Source organism: Dama dama, chromosome 21, assembly GCF_033118175.1.
Source record: "Dama dama isolate Ldn47 chromosome 21, ASM3311817v1, whole genome shotgun sequence".
In the NCBI taxonomy this organism is placed as follows: Eukaryota; Metazoa; Chordata; class Mammalia; order Artiodactyla; family Cervidae; genus Dama; species Dama dama.
Window position 1 is genome coordinate 24,847,208 of NC_083701.1, and position 21,778 is coordinate 24,868,985.

The 21,778-nt window shown below is 41.4% G+C and overlaps 1 protein-coding gene and 1 non-coding gene across 2 annotated transcripts; both read right to left on the bottom strand.

The window, feature by feature from the left end:
- Window positions 1–544: 544 nt before the first annotated feature.
- LOC133042197 (cytochrome P450 7A1) lies at window positions 545–9,562 on the bottom strand. The gene is made up of 6 exons (XM_061122750.1): window positions 9,483–9,562; window positions 6,796–7,036; window positions 4,975–5,552; window positions 3,140–3,270; window positions 1,657–1,832; window positions 545–844 (listed from the first exon to the last, which is right to left on the bottom strand). Exons 1-6 carry the CDS (start codon window positions 9,560–9,562, stop codon window positions 545–547), a joined length of 1,506 nt encoding a protein of 501 aa, XP_060978733.1.
- Window positions 6,088–6,160, bottom strand: TRNAG-CCC (transfer RNA glycine (anticodon CCC)). Its single transcript has one exon. It is a non-coding gene; the product is annotated as a tRNA-Gly (tRNA).
- Window positions 9,563–21,778: the final 12,216 nt, after the last annotated feature.

Consider the following 21,778-nt stretch of genomic DNA (forward strand, 5'->3'; position numbering starts at 1 on the left):
TTTATTAAAAGTCATGATATAATCCTTTAAAATATCCTCTGTAATATATATCTACACCCAAAGAGCCCCATATCTGATCAGAAAGTCATGCATTTTCACTAAAACGTGAATGTGTAGCTTTTGCATAACCATTGGGAAGTTTATATAAAAATAAAGCAGTTTCCTTAGGAAAACAAAGAAGAACTTTTGCCAAATATTCTGGGAAAAAACAAGCAAACAAAAAAAAAAGAATTTTTCCTCTGAAAGTAATGAAGTTTAGTCCCTGGCAATGTGAACACTCACAGACTTATTCAAATGAAAGCAAATTATTGTGCTTCTAGAAACTAGTTTTGTTTTTGTTTTTTTTTTCACTTGCAGAGTCTGAAACAGCATCTGGAAACCATCACCAAACTGTTAAGATTCACAAGCAAGCACTGGTGTGCAGAACAGAACCTGCTGCACCATTCCACTGCCGCTCAACACGTCTATCCACAGGGCACTGGTGAGTGATGGTGCTCCACAGCCTTGTAACAGCATCAGGGGGCCTCTTTCTCCAAGCATATGTTCACGGATGTTTGAATTTATATCTAAACTCAGTATCATACAATGGTGGTAAAATGCCCAAGCCTGCCCGGGACTGGTCCAAAGGCGGACATTTGACACAGCCCTCCACAAGCTCCAGTTCGAAATAGGAAAGCATCAGGATCAAAAACTGCTTGATTTCCTGGACAGCGAATAATCTTCCAGGACATATAGTGACTCCTGACCCAAAGGGCATGTAGTAATACTTTAACTTAAGTCCATTACTGTAGAAGGTAGTCTTTGTCTTCCCATTTTCATCAAGATAGCGATCGTATTTAAAAGTCTGCAATAAAGATACAAAAGAAACAAATGCATAAGCTAGTTTAAAAAGAATCTATCTTTTTCTTAACCTGGAAGTTCCAAAGGGTAATTTTCTTTTTTAATCCAATCTATGAGTTACATAGCAAATACCCTACCTTGAATCAGAAAGTAGTAAGAAATAGGAATTTAAAGAGAACTGAGGGGAATGGGAGAGCTTTATACCTCCTATCCCACCTGGGTGACTAGTTCCTCCCTCCCTTAAGCAAAATGAGAAAGGATTTAGATCAGAAATTAGAAGAGTCAGTGTATTAGCCTCTAATTTCCTAGACTTGGGAAGAGGCACTTTTGAAGGAAGGAAGGAGGCAGCTTTATTATTGCAACTACAGATGTAATCTATTAGAGATTGTTGTTGCTATTTAGTCACTAAGTCATGTCTCACTCTTCTGCAATACCATGGATTGTAGCCCAAAAACCTTCTCTGCCCATGGGATTTCCCAGGCAAGAATACTGGAGTGGGTTGCCATTTCCTCCTCCAGGGGATCTTCCTGACCCAGGGACTGAACCTGCCTCTCCTGCATTGGCAGGTGGGTTCTTTACTGCTGAGCCACCAGGGAAGCCGCTAGTCGAGATGTGATGGCAAATACCAGGAATAAAAATTAAAATTTCAGCCATCATCCAAATTCTCCAAAATATAATATGAATATTTGACATTAATAAAAGAGACAGTCCCTATAGTTTCAATGATCAAATGAATTCTGCAGTGGTAAATTTCCACTTTATTTCAGTCTGGGTACACATCACCTGGACACTGAACTTTGATGAGCAGTCACTTACCAAAGGGTCTGGGTAGATTTCTGGATCTAAATGCATTAACTGTGGATAAAGAGCTATGATGTCATCTTTGCGGATATTATAGGAACCGTCCTGGAGGTGCAAAGTGAAGTCCTCTTTAGCAGTACGTATGTTGAGGGAAGCGCTGGAAAGTCTCAGAGACTCCTTGATGATACTGTCTAAAGATTTTAAGAGGAATAAAGGAGGAGAGAAAAGGAAGAAGGAAGAACAAAGTATTTATAAAGGCCATGTAATGTAGAGTCTGATGTACCCCTAGCAGCCAATAACACAAAACTAAACAGACTAGGGGAAGCTGGCCAGATCCAAATTTCTCAAACTTTTTTATGTGCTATGATCAGTGATTCAGTTGTGCCTAATGTATTTTTTAATCTGATAATCTGAATTATAATCTCTTGATATAATCTTCTTGATCATCAATGGGAACTAGACTTTCATAATTTTATGGAAAAATAATCTTATTTCTACATGATACTAGACATCTAATAATTGCAAAAAATCAGTAAATAACTTTTATGTGAATTATTCAAAGTTTATCACTTTTGAGGTTTAATATACTAACACTTTTATATGGAAATATTTGTTCCAGATGCAGCTTCACTTCTGTGTTTATAAGGACCTGTATATTTATCATTACACTACCTGGGGTTGTGTGAGTACACCCTGCATTCTCGTAGGGACATAAAGGGACACAAAGAACATGCTGAGAATAGCTGAAATATGTGATGAGACCTTCTAGTCTCTGTCCTTTTAATTATCATGCTTTAAGTGCTTGTCACACAGTTGTGCATAAAATCATAGCACGTGAGCACTTGATTTCACAAATGAGAGAATAAGGCCCCCAAAGTGAAATGACATGTCTGAACCTCCACAGCAAGCCAGAGCCCCACATGGGGCCTGTGCTTCTGGCCTCCCTGTCCCTTCCGCTAAGACACACTGCCTCTGAAAGCATACACTGATTTCTTTCCTCTAAAGAAACATAACAAAAGCAAGGGAAAACTTTTTTCTTACTTAAAAACTTAGTACTTCTGTATTTCTATAAAATCCAGAGAATCAAACATTTTTCAATGAAATAACCTTCCACCCCATCTCCCAACCCATGCAGCTAATTGTGGTTTCATGGTGGTACGTTTTCCCCTTTCATTTCATGCACACAAATAATTTACTAACTATAAGAAGAGTGGTAAGAGCAGTAACAAGGGAGGAAGTGCAGAGAAGAGCTTGAAAGTATAGGGTCAAGAGCTCCATGACAGGCTGTCACTGGTTCCTCCATCCCATCCCAGGCTGTGACTTAACCTCTAAATGCCCGTCTCCTCACTTGTTATATAGAAACAGTACTAGTCCCCAGGCATGGGGTTGCTGGAGGGTCAGATGGGACATAACGCCTGCAACAAGTAAGTGTGATGTGAGCTGACGATCACTGGTAGGAGGACACAGAAAATAACACGTAACACACACACAAGCACACCTAGCACGGGCATGTTGTCCAGTTGTATCTGATTCAAATGAATAGGACTGTCTTCAAAGCTAACTTTTTGACCAGCATTCTCTAGTGTTTTATTTACTTCTTCAGTGGCCGCTTTCATTGCCTCCGGGTTTCTATGAAAAGTTAAGAGAAAAGAAAAGATGTACAGAGCATAAGTTTTTTCTCTACCAAAAAGTCTGCAAATAGGCATTTCCCCCTTCTTTTAACCAGGTGGTCAAGATACGGAAAAGGTAATAAAGGGACATTCCCATTTATTTTTTTTACTGTTTTATAGTTGTGCTTTTTAAATATTTTTATAGTTACTCCAGGTCTTAGTTGGGGCATGTGAACTCTTTGTTGTGGCATGTGAACTCTTAGTTGTGGCATGTGGGATCTAGTTCCCTGACCAGGGATCGAATCTGGGCCCCCTACACTGGGGAGTATGGAGCCTTAGCCCTGAACCACCAGGGAAGGAGCCTTAACCCTGAACCACCAGGGAAGTCCCTATAGTTGTTTTTTAAGTCCTTGGATGTCAGCAAGAACTGATGAAAGGGTCTTGCTACATAAAAGTCAAACTTTGGCCAGACTTTTAAATAAGTGATTCTAATGAGGATTAAATGGTCAAAGTAGTCATTGCATGGCATGTGAGAAAGAAAGTTGCATCCAAGATAACAACTCTAAAGTACTAGTTAAACTGCCAAAGGAAATTTAAATTTACTCTTAAAATCCTTATGATTCCACATAAAACAGCTTTTCCACTTGTATGATAATTTATTCCTCTGACACTTGAACCTGTGAAATGAATTCAGCTTCATTTTAGAGCACTGACATTCACTTGATCCTCAGCGCATGATGAGGTGTACATAAAACAGCATCACAGTTAACTAAGTCTCAGAAACACCTGATTGATGTCTCTGCATGACTATCAGGAAATGGTTACTATTACCTATAGCATATAAAGTTGCTGTTGTAACCTTGCTGTTAATATGTGAATTTACTCCAGACAGAGCTTTCCGAAGTAAACATTTAATCTTTGAGACAGATGAGCTTTTTATCTGAAATTTTAAAAAAATATTTTAAAGACATAAAATTAGCAGCCCTCAACAGAACTCTGGCATTCCCAATCCAATTCAATAGCAATTTTGTGTCTGTGCAACATCCAGTTTAATTGGAATAATTCAATAAAACATTGGAATGTCAAATTCCCAAAAGACTAACCTTTGGGAAAGAAATCACGTTATGCAAAGTTTATGTTGCCTCCAAGTTTTTTGTTATATACAGTGTTTAGAAGGCAAAAATCTAGCTAAATTCCATCAATAACAGTATATTATGATTGATTCATAGGTATTAGAGTTGGTCAAATAGTATTACAGCAACCACTAACTGAGTGAAAAAAACAGCTAATGTAGGCAGGCTGAAGTGACTTTGCAAGTATGCACGCACTGTCCTTTTTGCTGACAGTACATCAGCAATCACATAAGGATATTTGTATGATTATAAAGACCAAATTCATGCACTTAAAGAGGCGTCGTGAGGAACAACCTGGCCTTAAGGAGAAGGGCTCTGGGTGCAGACAGCCTCACTGACCCTGTACCAGTATGTTCCTTTCCCCAGGATGGTCAGTCTCTGCTTCTACAAGATGCTTTTACCAGTCACAGCTGTTTTTAGAGGATCGGATGAGCCAATGTAAATGTTAAACATTCACAAGAGTAAATGCCACATTCATGATTGACAGCATGAGAAGGTACCATGAGTCTTTTTTTTTTTTTTTTAGTTACAATGGTTGAATTTCTGCTTTCAACTAAAATAAAGAAATAAATGGATAATCTGCTAATTACCTAATCATTTGAAACAAGCTCCAGAAAGTGGCTGGAATGGTGTTTGCTTGTGATGCCCAGAGGACTGCGAGGAGTGACTTGGCTCTCTCTGTGTCGTCCAAGGTGGCGAATGTGTCATTCAGAAACCTGACCAGCTCTGAGATGTGGTCTCTTTCTCTGAGCTTCTGGAGCCTCAAGCCCTCTGTCAGCTTCTCCCGGGCGTAGTGTCCTGTCTTGAACACATGGATGGGGAAGCCAGCCACCAGAGCTGGAAAGATTTTGTCAAATTGCTTGAAGTTGTCCAGGCTGTTTAGAATGAGTGCCTTTTGGGCATCTTGCCCTGCGAGATCGCGGCCAAAAAGTGTCAAGTAGCCAGCTTCAAACATGACCCGGTAGCAGAAGGAGTACATCCCCTCGGTCACCCAGGTGGGTGTGGGGGGCTGTGGTGGCCCCTGAGGTCTCAGGACAAGCTGGAGGTTTCCCATCATGGCTTCTGTGAGGGAGCTCAAGGCATCACCCTGCAGGGTCTTGATGATAGTTTTGCTTATGTTATCAGTGGTGTTTCCATCACTGGGGTCAATGCTTCTGTGTCCAAATGCCTGATGGGAAATGAAATGTGGGGGGAAAAAAGAAATTAAGCCTGACCTAGGACTAGTAAATGAGGAGGGCATGGCAACCCACTCTAGTACTCTTGCCTGGAGAATCCCGTGGACAGAGGAGCCTGGCGGGCTACGGTCCATAGGGTCACAAAGAGTCGGACGCAACTGAACTGACTTAACAGCAGGGCTAGTAAATAGCGTGATTCTTTCATGATTCTCTACTTGTTAAAAAAAGGGAGGAGAGGGGAGACCAGCCTTCCCACCTGCAATTTCATAGCAGTTGTATTTGAAATACCACTTCAAATAAATGGCCAAATCACATCCTTCAAGGCCAACTTTAAGTCCCAGATTATCAGTGAAACTTCCTTCACAGCTACTCTGCTCTTCTCTTTCTTATTTTTCTATGCTTCTGCATTTATTTGCACATTAATTTGGTGTTAATCAAGAGTGTTTATTTAAAATGTTTATTTATTTGACTGCACTGGATCTTAGTTAGGGTACTTGCGAGCTCTTAGTTGAGGTATCTGTGATCTAGTTCCCTGACTAGGGATCAAACCCAGGCCCTCTGCATTGGGAGCGCAGAGTCTTAGCCACTGGACCACCAGGGAAGTCTGAAGAATTTTTTTTTAATCAATCTGGTTTTTTTAAAAAATCTGGTTAAGATATATTTACAAAGAATATTGGTTCTCCTTCATATTCTTTGTAAATATATCTTAACCAGATTTTAAGTTACTTAGGAGCAGAGACCAGGTCTAATATTTCTTTGCAGAAATTCAGTTAATATTGATTCACTTTTCTCTGTAAAAGAGCCTTTTAAAGTGATGCCAAACTATCTGGACAATTCCTTAACAAAATTAAACAATTGTGTGGCATGAGTATGGTAAAACAACTATTGAATGTTCCCATGTGTATTCTGGGTGTTGTGTAGAAATTATTGACATGAGTGAGTTTTTAATCTGTCTTATACAATACCATCTAGTCTAGCAAAATATTTAGTTTTTATTTCACCTTCATAAACTGGTTAGGAAATGACAAATCTATACCTATTTCAACTTTTTAAATGGTTAGTACCAAGAGATTATGTCCAATTTGATTTATTGTGTTTCTAAGAAGCTTCATGTAAGGGTAGCTCTCTTCAACATCTTTGTCTTTAAATTGGAGTATATCAGAATGGTTAAATAGATTGACATAGAAAAGGTAGAAAATAAACAAGCATAATGTTAGTAAATGCAAATCTGGTTACCTTTGCAGAAGCAGTAAAGTGAAATTTTTTCCAATCAAAGTATTTTCCATGGCACAGTACTTTATGATATGACAAGGGATTGGTGATGAAGTGGACATAGTTTCCCATCAGTCTGCAGGTGAAAACATGACCATGTTTCCTTTGATTTGCTCTGAGGAACTCGAGAGGATTGGCACCAAATTGCAGAGCACAACCCAGATATGGAATCAGCCCGTTCTCCAGAGGTGGTTCACCCATCTGCCTGTAAGAAACAGAGATGGTAAATATGGAAAACTCTACATAGTTCTTTGTTTATGTTTATTTATATTAAATTTACTACCACTGATGTCAAATTTCAAACTTTATAGTTTATTGATATTTTTTTGGTTGGTGGGGCCCTGCTCCTTTACTAAAATAATGAGTCATCTTAACTCAGTAACATGATATGTTGGTAAAAATGATAGATAAATCCATCCATCCATCCATCCATTCAGCAAACACGTATGTGTGTGTGTGCGCACGCATGTGTGTGTACGGTATGCTCAATCATGTCCAACTCTTTTGCAACACCATGGACTGTAGTCCACTAGGCTCCTCTGTCCATGAAGTTTCCCAGGCAAGAATACTAGAGTGGGTTGCCATTTCCATCCCCCTGGGATCTTCCTGACCCAGGGATCAAACCCACATCTCTTGCATCTCCTGCATTGGCAGGGGGATTCTTTACCCCTGCACCATGTGAGAAGCCCTTACTGAATGTCTAATATATGCTGCTCATTCTTCCCAATCATGAGGATAAAAGGGTCAACCAAGGCCACCAAGATTTTTGCTCTCAATGTAGAAATGAAATTACATTGTAGAGTTTATATTTGTTTCTAAGCATTGTTTGCCCGCTGCTGCTATTGCTGCTAAGTCGCTTCAGTCATGTCCAACTCTGTGCGACCCCATAGACAGCAGCCCACCAGGCTCCCCCATCCCTGGGATTCTCCAGGCAAGAACAATGAAGTGGGTTGCCATTTCCTTCTCCAGTGCATGAAAGTGAAAAGTGAAAGTGAAGTCTCTCAGTCGTGTCTGACTCCTAGCAACCCCATGGACTGCAGCCTACCAGGCTCTTCCATCCATGGGATTTTCTAGGCAAGAGTACTGGAGTGGGTTGCCCTTGCCTTCTCCGATTGTTTGCCTAAGTATCTCAAAATGTTTTATTTTACTGTCTTCTCTAAAGGAATAGCATACTGAATGACAGAAAGCATTGCAGAATTGAAGTTTTAAAAATCTTCATAGTTTAAATATTTTATTATTCTGTAATGATAGTTGAAGAGGGAAATCTGAGAAATGAGCACGTTATAGAATGAAGTTGAATAAGATAGGTATTAACATGGTTATTGATTATAATTTAATGTTCTTTCTTATAATCTAGCATTATAATTTAATGCTCATGCTATTTTAAATGTTTTCGTTTAATAAAATAAACATTTATTTTCCAATAGAAACCACTCTCCCTCTTTGTAGAATAACATAACATGAAATAATGATTTTTATTTTCATAGTTTGCAGGTAAGTAATTTAATTAAAAATAAAAATTACCAGGCCCGAATTAAAATACCAAAAAGGGGAAAAAAATACTATTAAAAGATGGACAACCCATAGCAGCCTACATAGCTGAAGATATGCAGTGGGTAATTCTATTTTGGAGACTGACATAGTCAAGAATATTTATATGCCCTCCCCCAAATGCTCTTTGAACCAATCAGAAGTTAAATAATTATGGTGGATGTATCTGTCTTTATTGTATTTCTTCAACCAATTGTAAATGATACACGCAAATAAGTGATGTCTCATGTGTTTAGCAGTTTCCCAATTCACCATGATTGATTATCATTAGTAAGAGTAATAGATTCTTAACCCTGATGTTAGGGGGATATGGGTTTGATCCCTGGTCTGGGAAGATCCCACATACCATGGAGCAACTAAGTCCATGTGCCACAACTACTGAGCCTGTGCTCTGGCGCCAGCGAGTCACAACCACCGAGTCCACACGTCACAACTCCTGAAGCCCACGCAGTTTGAGCACCTAGAATCTGTGTCCCATAACAAGAGGAACCACTGCAGTGAGAAGCCTGAGCACTGCAACAAAGAGTAGCCCCTGCTCACCACAACTAGGGAAAGCCCTCGCAGCAACAAAGACCAAGTGAAGCTAAAAATGAATGAATAAATAAAATAAAGCTTAAAAAAAAGAATAATAGGATGATCACTGCAGGCTCTAGGCTCTTATTCAGCTTAGACTGAGTGTATACAGTACACAAGAACTAGCTGAAAAGAGAACATTTATTTAGTCAGAGCATCTATTTAATCTACAAGATAGGAACTGCAGATCCCGCTTGCCACGTCTATGCTTACTAGTCCACACTTTATATGCACACATGGACACACAGACATACACACACACACAGATCTTACAAAGTTTCTGTCAGTGATGTTTAACAAGTTTGTCTTAAGACTAATGTATTTCAATACTAAAAAAGAAACATTGCCATTATATCTCTTGTGAGATATAATAAAAAAGATACTTAAAAAATTTTTTTTAATTTAAAAATATTAAGGAAGAAAATGCTAGCATTTGTAAGTACAGAAAACCAACTGCATGGTATAACAATGAAGGTTAAATAACTTTAAATGAATGAACAAAAATGCAGTTTAAAGATAAAACTTACCTTCTTCTCATTCCAAGAAGTAGGTATAAACAACAGCACACTGCTATAACAATCCCCCAGATCAAAGAGAGGCTCATCATTTTGCAGATCTAATGTGAAACCTCTGAGGAGGAGCGTCTGCAATGAGAAAGGTAAGGATGTAACCACAGACTCCAGCTAGACTTTTTATACATGGTAAGATGCTTCACTTGAGTGATCAAAGCAAACAATTAACCATCCCTATTAGGTAAAAAAAAAATAAAATAACTGGCCTTGAACTAAGTCCACAAGTATCAGAAGAGGTTCCAAAACAATCAGAGGCCTGCCATACTTGATAAGTTGAAGGTCACTCAAACATATGTTGACTTAACATTCAGACCTGGGAGTGACAGCCAGTATTACAAATTTAGTATACTTATGAAAAGAACAAATAAACCTGTTCAAGATGAACACATCAAATAGAGATGTAAAATATAATAAGGTAAAGAAAAGTAAGTAAAAGTTATCATTAAGCTAATGATTTGATCTTGTTACCTTTAAAAAGAAATAATTTAAATGATTCACGAGAGAGAGAGAGCTGTAAAGTTCAAAGGAAAGAGAACTGAGTGAAATGTTTCTGCTGCTTCACGTTTCAGTGCTTTTACAAAATCATAGGTATTTTACTATATATAGTAACATGTTACTTACCTATCACCCTCAAGAAAGAAAGTATCCCACACAAATTCATCTTCCAACTGAACACAGTCTGATTTTTTTTGAAGTCTTTATTAAATTTATGACAATATTCCTTCTGTTTTATGTTCTAGCTTTTTGGCATGTGGGATCTTATCTCCCCAACCAGGGATTGAACCCACACCCCCCTGCACTGGAAGGCAAAGTCTTCACCTCTGGACCGCCAGGCAAGTTCCCCAAAGCACAGTTTATCTTAAAGCATCAAAACTTTATCAACCACTTTTTTCTAATTGAAAATAGATTTATTAATTTTTCTAATTCAAGACTAACTGAAACATATCTTAGTAGAAAGGGAAAGTCAATTCATAATTTCCCTCTGCCACATCTCCTCACTCAGAACTGTTAACTGTTTGGTGTGTATATCCTCCCAAACTTTATTTCTATGCACACTTATGTAGTAATTGAATGTCTATTCTGTACGAGAACTCTTTAAAGGTATTCTGACTACAAGTATTAATAAGATGGGCTGATTGCCTGCTTTAATGAAGGCACTATTTTAGTCGAGAGACAAATAATAAAATATAAGACATAAAATAAAGCAAGGTGCAGAGAGCTATCACGGCATGAGAGCAGCTGTAGTCATGGTGACTTGCTCTTCTGAGATCAGGGGATTAGCCAAGACAAAACGAGAAGGACGAGAAATCCAGGAAGAAAGAGCAAATGCAGAAGTCCTAAGTTAAGGATGAACTTGGTCTATCTAAGAACCAGAAAGGATGTAGGATACATTGGAGCAAAGTGAATGAGGGAAAGCTTGATTAAGATATAAGACAAGACAGGCAAAAGCTCAGTCACATATAGGACGCTTGAAGAAGGGAGAGAGATTTTGGAGGGCATCAGATCAAAACAGTGTCTTCAGCTACACAGACTGCTGTGTTGTCAGGTTAACAATTGAACTTGAGTTTGAAACGAGGGAGAAAAGTCAAAGGTGGAAATAGGAATCACAAGTCATCAGTGTTTGAATGGTGTTTAGAGTCCAGAGACTATATCATATTACCTTGGGAGACAATGTGAAATTGAAAGTTATGAGTCGCTCAGTCGTGTCAGACTCTTTGCGACCCCATGGTCTATAGCCCGCCAGGTTCCTCTGTCCGTGGAATTTTCCAGGCAACAGTACTGGAGTGGGTTGCCATTCCCTCCTCCAGGGGATCTTCCTGACCCAGGGATAGAACCAAGGTCCCCTGCATTGCAGGCAGATTCTTTATCATCTGAGCCACAGGAAAGCCCAGGGAAACAATTAAGCCCAAGAGAAGAATAGAATCCAACACCAGACCCCGGAGCAGCCCATTTCTTGAGATCAGTCAGAGAACAATGAAGAGAAGATGGGGAAGAAACAGCAGGAATAAAACCGAGACAATACAGTGTCACAGGAAGAGGAAGATGCCCTTGAAGAAAGATGAGTATATCACAGGCTACTCTAAGGTCAAGGAAGAGGACAGAGAAAGGACTGCTAGATTCGACAATGAGAAGGTAGCTGGTGAGTCACACATAGACACACACGCAAAGATGGGATTCCATTAAAGACTTTATATAGCACAGAAAAAAATGAATATCATGAATGTTTCCCATGACAACACACATCTGTATGTATTACATTTGTATCTGTAAGATCTCTTCACTTTTTTCTGTGTGTATAGTCTTCCATTGACTAAACGTACTATTATTTAGTTAACTGATTCTCTACTGGTTCTCTACTTGGTTTCCAGTTCTTGGCTACAGAATCCATAAATTCATTTCATGCTTTTTTGCCTCCCTAAACGTAAACTACACAGTTTTTCTTGTGGGTGATTTGTGATCATAGTTATAAATATCCACCATTCTGTGGCAGTACATAGAATTTTCAGTCCATTTAAATATTTTTAGGGCATTGCGCCCATTAAATACATTTAGACTGATGTGCCTTTTTGAATTCTTATGTCTGTTTTCTATATGACTCGTTAAAGGTGAAACCTTTACATTAGCTGGCCTGTCACAACAGAATGTCACAATCAGAGTAAACACCAACCTAAGAGCCAACCAGTTTAACCCTTGGGAGTCACCTCTCAAGCAAACAAATGACAAGTGTGGAAAAAATGGTACTTGGGACCTCTAGAAATTATCTGCAGTTTCTGGTGCATTTATAATTTTGTCAAAATTAGAATGTTTTCAGAATGCTAAAGGAGAAGTACATTCACAACTCCAAGAAAATATTCTTAAGTCTTGTCTTCCCCATCCCCCCTCAGCACACCATGAACTCCTTTCAAATACAGCCTGGATTCCCTTTCAGTTCTGTTCAGTTCAGTTGCTCAGTCATGTCTGACTCTTTGTGACCCCATGAGTCGCAGCACACCAGGCCTCCCTGTCCATCACCAACTCCCGGAGTTTACTCAAACTCATGACCATTGAGTCGGTGATGCCATCCAGCCATCTCATCCTCTGTTGTCCCCTTCTCCTCCTGCCCCCAATCCCTCCCAGCATCAGGGTCTTTTCCAATGAGTCAACTCTTCACATGAGGTGGCCAAAGTACTGGAGTTTCAGCTTCAGCATCAGTCCTTCCAATGAACACCCAGGACTGATCTCCTTTAGGATGGACTGGTTGGATCTCCTAGCAGTCCAAGAGACTCTCAAGAGTCTTCTCCAACACCACAGTTCAGAAGCATCAATTTTTCAGCGCTCAGCTTTCTTCACAGTCCAACTCTCACATCTATACATGACCACTGGAAAAACCATAGCCTTGACTAGATGGACCTTTGTTGGCAAAGTAATGTCTCTGCTTTTTAATATGCTATCTAAGCTGGTCATAACTTTCCTTCCAAGGAGTAAGCGTCTTTTAATTTCACAGCTGCAGTCACCATCTGCAGTGATTTTGGAGCCTCCAAAAATAAAGTCTGACACTGTGTCCACTTTTTCTCCATCTATTTCCCATGAAGTGATGGGACCAGATGCCATGATCTTAGTTTTCTGAATGTCGAGCTGTAAGCCAACTTTTCCACTCTCCTCTTCACTTTCATCAAGAGGCTTTTTAGTTCCTCTTCACCCTCTGCCATAAGGGTGGTGTCATCTGCATGTCTGAGGTTATTGATATTTCTCCCTGCAGTCTTGATTCCAGCTTGTGCTTCCTCCAGCCCAGCGTTTCTCATGATGTCCTCTGCACAGAAGTTAAATAAGCAGGGTGACAGTACACAGCCATCCCTTTAGCCTCATCTATTCTTCCTACTTCTTCTCTCACTGTCCCTCTTCTAGACAAAAAAAGCCCAGGACACACACACCCCATTTTCTTCAGTGGGCTGAGGAAAAGCAGAGACACAAATGTCCATGTTCGTATTTTTCTTTGTGGTTTACATCTTCCTTCTAGGATATCACTTCTTTCTACCGTCCTGTCCACACAAGGATCTGTTACACCCCTAACATGCTGCCTCTAATCTGCTGAGTGGGGACTGAGATGCCCCTTATGTCATCACAACTATTCTTGGGTTGCAGGTAAATACCTGCAAGGTCTCCTTGAGGAATCAAGCACTCCAAGTTTCAGGCTTGGGCTCCACGGCATCTCAGGGTGGCTAGCGCAGTGATTGGAGTATCAGGAAATGAGCAAATGCCAGCTGAATTGGAAAGTCATTTGCTTACTTTTTTATTCTCTGCTATGTTTCAAACTGTGAATTTTTATTACAAATACACACACACATGCTGAGCATGTGTGTCAGACATGGGCTCTGACCTATGGGGTTTGCACAGCAACAAGACAAAATGTAAGTGCTCTGATGCAGAAAGGAGGATGTTTGAGCTGCCAGAAGGCCTGGCACGAACGGAGCTTATATAAACACTCTAATCCCTCTGTAGTCTATCAACTTCCTCTGTATTTAAAGGGTAGTGAAGGGTCCACACTGATGTTCAGAGGAAGAGCTTGTTCTGAGCCTCAGAGAACACAGAGCCCGAGTCTAACACCCCATCCCATGAAAACGGACATACAAAACTTGGGAACTCAAACTAGAGGAAGAGAAGGTACAGAGAACTGCTCAAGCTATCTGCTTATCTAACCTGATGGCATAACTGGTTCCTTCTAGTTGTAAACGTAGTTTACGTATGTGTGATTGTTTGAAATAACGTAAGCTGTCAATATGGTTAAACAGTTGAGTCAAACCAGTTGTTTTCCTGAATTCACAACTAAAACTAATTCAATGGTGGAATGTGTGTGTATGTGTGTGAGCTTGCGTGCTCAGTCATGTCAGACTCTTTGTGACCCCATACACTGTAGCCTGACAGACTTCTCTGTCCATGGAATTCTTCAGGCAAGAATACTAGAATGAGTAGCCCTTTCCACCTCCAGGAGATCTTCCCGACCCAGGGATCGAACCTGGGTCTCCTGCATTACATGCAGATTCTTTACAACATGAGCCACCAGGGAAGTGGCAAATCCAGGACACAGCCTCAGATCTTCTGAATTGAATTTAAGCATTCCCCTTTTACGGGCTTCTCAGGTGGCGCTAGTGGTAAGGAATCCACCTGCCAGTGTAGGAGGTGCAAGGACTAGGGTTTGATCCTGGGTCAGGAAGATCCTGTGGAGTAGGAAATAACAACTCACTCCAGCAAAGAATACTGGCAGGAAGCCTGGAAGATTCCATGGATAGAGGAGCCTGGTGGGCTACAGTTCATAGGGTCACAAAGAGTCAGACACAACTGAGTGACTGAGCACACACACATTCCTCATTTATAGCTCAGAACCTATGGGCACCTGACTCCAGATTAAGGAAGAATAAGCACTCCACCTGCACATTCAAATGTAAAGTTGATTCATCAAACTTGTTCTGAACACCAAGTGTGTGGAAGGCCCTGTTAGGAAATGAGGGAAAGCTGGATAGATGATTTAACAAACATTTCATTCATTCATGGTAACTTAGCACTCACTTGCTGTAAAGCACTTTTTAGGTGCTGGAGATACAGAGATACGTAAGACAGGCAGGCTCAAGGGGACACAGGCAATTGACAGGAGAACAAACCCACTATTTGGTTTCTGATAAAGAAAGCATCATTTGTATGATCAGAAAAGGTCAGGCAATGCATCAAAAGATCCTTGCACGCTTACTCATGTGATCGACATTAGTACATGGAAACAGACACAGTTGCCTCATTTATGGGTGGCTTCATAGCAACCCACTCCAGTATTCTTGCCTGGAAAATCCCATGGATGGAGGAGCCTGATAGGCTAAAGTCCATGGGGTCGCAAAGAGTCGGACACGACTGAGCAACTTCACTTACTTCATGCTGTAATATCCTGGCTCCAGTCCCAGTGCAGCCCCTGCCAGGCCATGTCACAGGGGAACTCCTATTGCCCAAGGGAAAGACAGGCCTGAGGGCTAGAATTAGAGAAGTGGTTGGCTTCGCTTTTCAGTTTCACCTTGAGCTGAGCCTCTGGAGCTTATCCATGAAGCTCAACTGTACAGAGATAAGAAGTGAGAACCATGGTCCCTTGGACCGGCTGGGCCCAACCAACCTCCCCGGAGGGTAAGAGAACTTGGGTAGAGAGGGAAAGGAGAAAGCAGGCAGGGGAATGAGACAGAGAGAGAGAGAGAGAGAGAGATAGGGAGGAAGGTAAGGAGGGCTGAGCCTTTTCCTACCTTTTACTGTTATGTATTGTGCTGCTACAAACATTCATATTCAATGTTTTGTTTTAAAGGTCCTATATGAGGCTGAGCGCTAAAGAATTGATGCTTTCAAACTGTGGTGTTGAAGAAGATTCTTGAGAGTCCCTTGGGCTGCAAAGAGATCAAATTAGTCAATCCTAAAGTAAATCAACCCTGAATATTCATTGGAAGGACTGATGCTGAAGCTGAAGCTCCAATTCTTTGGCCACCTGATGGGAAGAGCTGACTCATTGGAAAAGACCGCGGGGAAGATGGAGGGCAGGAGGAACAGGGGGTGACACAGGATGAGATGGTTGGATGCCAACCATCACCAACTCAGCGGATGTGAGTTTGAGCAAACTCTGGGAGACGGTGAAGGACAGGGAAGTCTGGCAGTTCTTGGGGTCACAAAGAGTCAGAGATGACTTAGCGACTGAACAACAACACGGAGCTAAAAGTGGATTCGCTGGATCGTATGGTAACTCTATTGAACGTGATGGTAGTCATCAATTAGATATGTTAAACTGTAACTTGCTAAAGAAATAATAAACTTCACATCAAGTTTGATTTAATTGTCCTGACACCTGCCTTCACTGATCAAGCTTGATTTAATTGTCTGCCAAGGTTCATGGTTCAAGGTTGCTGAGAGAACACACTGGTCATAGCAAGCACCCTCTTCCAACAACACAGGAGAAGACTCTGCACATGAACATCACCAGATGGTCAATAATGAAATCAAATTGATTACATTCTTTGCAGACAAAGATGGAGAGGCTCTATACAGTCAGCAAAATCAAGACCGGGAGCTGACTGTGGCTCAGATCATGAACTCCTTATTGCCAAATTCAACTTAAATTGAAGAAAGTAGGGGAAAAAATGCCAAATTCAACTTAAATTGAAGAAAGTAGGGAAAACAACTAGACCACTGAGGTATGACCTAAATGAAAACCCTTACAATTATACAGTGGAAGTGAGAAATAGATTCAAGGATTAGATCTGATAGACAGAATGCCTGATAAACTATGGATGGAGGCTCATGACATTGTACAGGAGGCAGGGATCAAGACCATCCCCAAGAAAAAGAAGTGCAAAAAGGCAAAACGGTTGTCTGAGGAGGGTTTACAAACAACTGAGAAAAGAAAAGAAGTGAAAGGCAAAAGAGAAAAGAAAGATATACCCATTAGAATGCAGAGCTCCAAAGAATAGCAAGGAGAGATAAGAGAGCCTTCCTCAGTGATCAGTGCAAAGAAATGGAGGAAAACAATAGAATGAGAAAGACTAGAGATCTCTTCAAGAAAATTAGAGATACCAAGGGAACATTTCATGCAAAGATGGGTTCGATAAAGGACAGAAATGGTATGGACCTAACAGAAGCAGAAGATATTAAGAGGTGGCAAGAATACACAGAAGAACTGTACAAAAAAGATCTTCACAACCCAGATAATCACAATGGTGTGATCACTGACCTAGAGCCAGACATCCTGGAATGCAAAGTCAAGTGGGCCTTAGGAAGCATCACTATGAACAAAGCTAGTGGAGATGATGGAATTCCAGTTGATCTATTTCAAATCCTTAAAGATGATGCTGTGAAAGTGCTGCACTAAATATGCTAGTGAAATTTTGAAAACTCAGCAGTGGCCTCAGGACTGGAAAAGGTCAGTTTTCATTCCAACCCCAAAGAAAGGCAATGCCAAATAATGTTCAAACTACCACACAATTGCACTTATCTCACACACTAGCAAAGTAATGCTCAAAATTCTCCAAGCCAGTCTTCAACAGTATGTGAACCATGAACTTCCAGATATTCGAGCTGGATTTAGAAAAGGCAGACAAACCAGAGATCAAATTGCCAACATCTGTTGGATCATTGAAAAAGCAAGAGAGTTCCAGAAAAACATCTTCTTCTGCTTTATTGACTATGCCAAAGCCTTTGATTGTGTGGATCACAATAAACAGTGGGAAATTCTTAAAGAGATGAAAATATCAGACCACCTGACCTGCCTCCTGAGAAATCTGTATGCAGGTCAGGAAGCAACAGTTAGAACTAGACATGGAACAACAGACTGGTTCCAAATTGGGAAAGGAGTATGCCAAAGCTGAATATTGTCACCCTGCTTATTTAACTTATTTGCAGAGTACATCATGAGAAATGCTGGACTGGATGAAGCACAAGCTGGAATCAAGATTCCTGGGAGAAATATCAATAACCTCAGACATGCAGATGATATCACCCTTATGGCAGAAAGCGAGGAGGAACTAAATGTCAGGGAATGTTTGACAGGAGGATTCCTACGTGCTGTCTCTCATGAGTCCTTTGTCCCTATTCAAGCAGAACAGCATGCTGCTCCCAGGGACTGAGGTCATTGTGTGAGGCAGGCTTGGGTCTCCTTTAGTAAACATTCTCTTTAGGACAAAACTGCTTAGGCTCGTTCCCCTTTCTTGAGATATGGATTGTCTCCTGACCTTGTGACTAACATTACCCCTTGTTCCCTTGTAATGGTTGCTGTACGTTTGGTTTTCTGATCTCTATCATTCCCGAAAGAAATTTCTTGTACTGCAGCCTATATATACTCATAGAAAAATCATTAAAGCACCTTTGCTTCATCAGAGCTTAGGTCCCCGGGTCTTTTTTGTCTCTCTCTCTCTCTCTCTCTCTCTCTCTCTCTCTCTTTTTCTGGCTGACTCTCTGGAGCGTGGAGACCCGTCATGCTCACTTTTCTGCCCAGGCTTCTAAGACCCCCTCGAGAGGGCGCCTGGTGCCTTCGTGAGCGATGCAAGTCCTGTGTCAAGGACTTTATTGGTCCTCTGTGTAAACCAAGGGATATCAGCCTCTTTCTCTCTTTTACTTTCTTATCGTCGACTCCGTACCACAAGGTTCTGGTCCATTAAAGGACCCCAACAACTAAAGAGCCTCTTGATGGAGGTGAAAGAGGAGAGTGAAAAAGTTGGCTTAATACTCAACATTCAGAAAGCTAAGATCATGGCATTTGGTCCCATCACTTTATGGAAAATAGATGGGGCAACAGTGGCAGACTTTATTTTGGGGGACTCCAAAATCACTGTAGATGGTGACTGTAGCCATGAAATTAAAAGACGCTTGCTCCTTGGAAGAAAAGTTATGACCAACCTAGACAACATATTAAAAAGCAGAGACATTACTTGGCCAACAAAGTTCCATCTAGTCAAAGCTATGGTTTTTCCAGTAGTCATGTATGGATGTGAGAGTTGGACTATAAAGAAAGCTGAGTGCTGAAGAATTAATGCTTTGTACTATGGTGTTGGAGAAGACTCTTGAGAGTCCCTTGGACTGCAAGGAGATCCAACCAATCCATCCTAAAGCAAATCAGTCCTGAATATTCATTGGAAGGACTGATGCTGAAGCTGAAACTCCAATACTTTGGCCACCTGATGTGAAGAACTAACTCACTAGAAAAGACCCTGAAGCTGGGAAAGATTGAAGGCAGGAGGAGAAGGGGATGACAGAGGATGAGATGATTGGATGGCATCACTGACTCAATGGACATGAGTTTGAGTAACCTCTGGGAGTTGGTGATGGACAGGGAGGCCTGGCGTGCTGCAGTCCATGGGGTCTCAAAGAGTGAGACAGGACTGAGCGACTGAACTGAACTGAAAGTTCATGGTAGCCTAAACAAGAGGCTTGCGGGAGTTGTTTTTCAGGAACGTGTATCCAGTTTGAGCTGGAGCCTGTAAAACCCTGGTTGGGACTACAGACCCTCCAACCGGGCAGGCTCAAATGTCTGATCATGACCTTGTGACCTGAGATGGCCCAAAACATCAGAGCATCCCACGGAGAAGCAAGCAACTCAGTTGTACCTGCACCTGCACAGTTGCACCTTTTTCTTATCCTCAGTCACCTTTCCCCATCCTCCATGCCCCCCACCCCAAGGCTTATTCCATAAATAGCCCAAGCCCCTCTCCTCTGGGCAGGTGAGACTAAGGTCTCCTGCATGGCTGTCTTGTGAATAAGCGCTTTCTCTGAGGCCAAACCTCAGTGTCTCAGCATTTGGCTTGCTGCAAGCCGGGCAAACAAACCTGGTTCGGTAATACTGTGTTTCTAACTTTTTCGGACAAGCTGTTTTCCAAAGTGGCTGCACTACTGTCCATTCCCTACAGCATGGTAAGAGTGCTTCAATTTCTTTGTGTCCTTGTCAACGGTTACTTTTGTCCCCATGTTTTTACGTACAGCTGTCCTGGTTGGTGTGAAACAGTGCCTCATTCTGGGTTCGATTTGCGTTTCCCTATTGAGTAAAAATGTTTCTATGTGATTATCAGCTTTTTGTAAATCTTTGGACTATGTTTATTCAAACCGTTTGCTCATTTTTTAAACTCAGTATTCGTCTTTTTGTCATTCACTTTTAAGAGTTCTTTTCATATTCTGCATGCTATCCCCTTATCAGACATGATTTTCAAACATTTCCTCCCATTCTGCTGGTTGTCTTTTCATTTTCTTGATAATATCTTTGGATGAACAAAGGTGTTTAATTTTGTTGAAGTCCCATTTACCTATCTTTTAAAAAATATTTATTTGGCTCCTCTGGGTCTTAGTTGCAGCGTGTGCGATCTAGTTTCCTGACCACGGTTTGAACCCAGACACCTGCACTGGGAGTGTGGAATCTTAGCCACTGGACAACCAGGGGAGTTTTACCTATCCTTTTATTGGTCACTTTGGGTGTCATATCTAAGAAGCATTGCCAAATCCAAGGTCATGAAGACTTAATGCTATGTTTTCTCCTAAGAGTTTTACAGTTTTAGCTCTTATACATAGGTATTTGTAGGGAAAGAGCAAATCAGCCAAGTTGGCAGTGGTCACTCTCTCTCACGCTGCAGCCTCTCACCCCACAGTTTGTAAATATATGATTATGTAACAGCTGAGATCACTTACAGCACTGCACATGCTTGTCACAATGCACCCTCTTGGCCCTGGGCCACTTTTGTTCTGTAAGCATATATAAGCTCCACCTGAAAAGCCCTTTCCAGGTGCATTATGGCTGTATCCACTGGATCAACCACGAGAATATACAGCGTGTCTGCGGCTAAGGCCGCTGTGCCAGCCATTAGAGAATAAACAGGTCTGCAGTTCATGCGGCTCCTCCCATCATCTTTCAGCTTCCTATCCACTTTCTAGCTCGAGCCTTGCCTACCCTGAGTTCAGCGAACCAGTAAGATACAGCAAGACAGTATTTGATCCATTCCGTGTATTTTTTCAATATGGTACGAGGTTGGGGACAATCTCATGGACAGAGGAACCTGGTGGGCCATGGGGTCGCAAAGAGTCAGGCACGACAGAGCAACTAACACTTAACACTTCCTGAGAGGTTGGGGAAGTGTGGCATGCTGCAGCCTTTGGGGTCGCAAAGAGTTGGACGCGACTGAGCAACTGAACTGGGGATCCAACTTCACTCTTTTGTATGTAGATATTCAGTTATCCACCACCATTTAGGGAAGTGAATCTCTTGGCTTCCTTTTTGAAAACCAATTGACCATACAGTTAAGTGTTTATTTCTGAACTCCTTTTCCCCCTTGATCAGTAGGTCTAGCCCTGGGCTTCCCAGGTGGAGCCAATGGTAAAGAATCCACCTGCCAATGCAGGAGCGCAAGAGACAAGGGTTCTATCCCTGGGTTGGGAAGATTCCTTGGAGAAGGGAACAGCTACCCATTCCCGTAATCTTGCCTAGGAAATCCCATGGACAGAGGAGCCTGGCAGGTTACAGTCCATGGGGTCGAAAAGAGTCGTACACGACTGAGCACAAGCCTATACGTAGGTCTATTCCTATGCCAGCATTGAAGTCTTTTATTTAGTTAGTTAGCTATGCTGGGTCTTCACGTAGCATGCAGGATCTTTAGTTGCAGCATGCGGGATCTAGTTCCCTGACCAGGGATCGTACCCCTGCATTAGGAGCACTGAGTCTCAGCCATTGGGCCACCAGGGAAGTCCCAAGCACAGTCTTGATTACTGTAGGCTTGTACTCA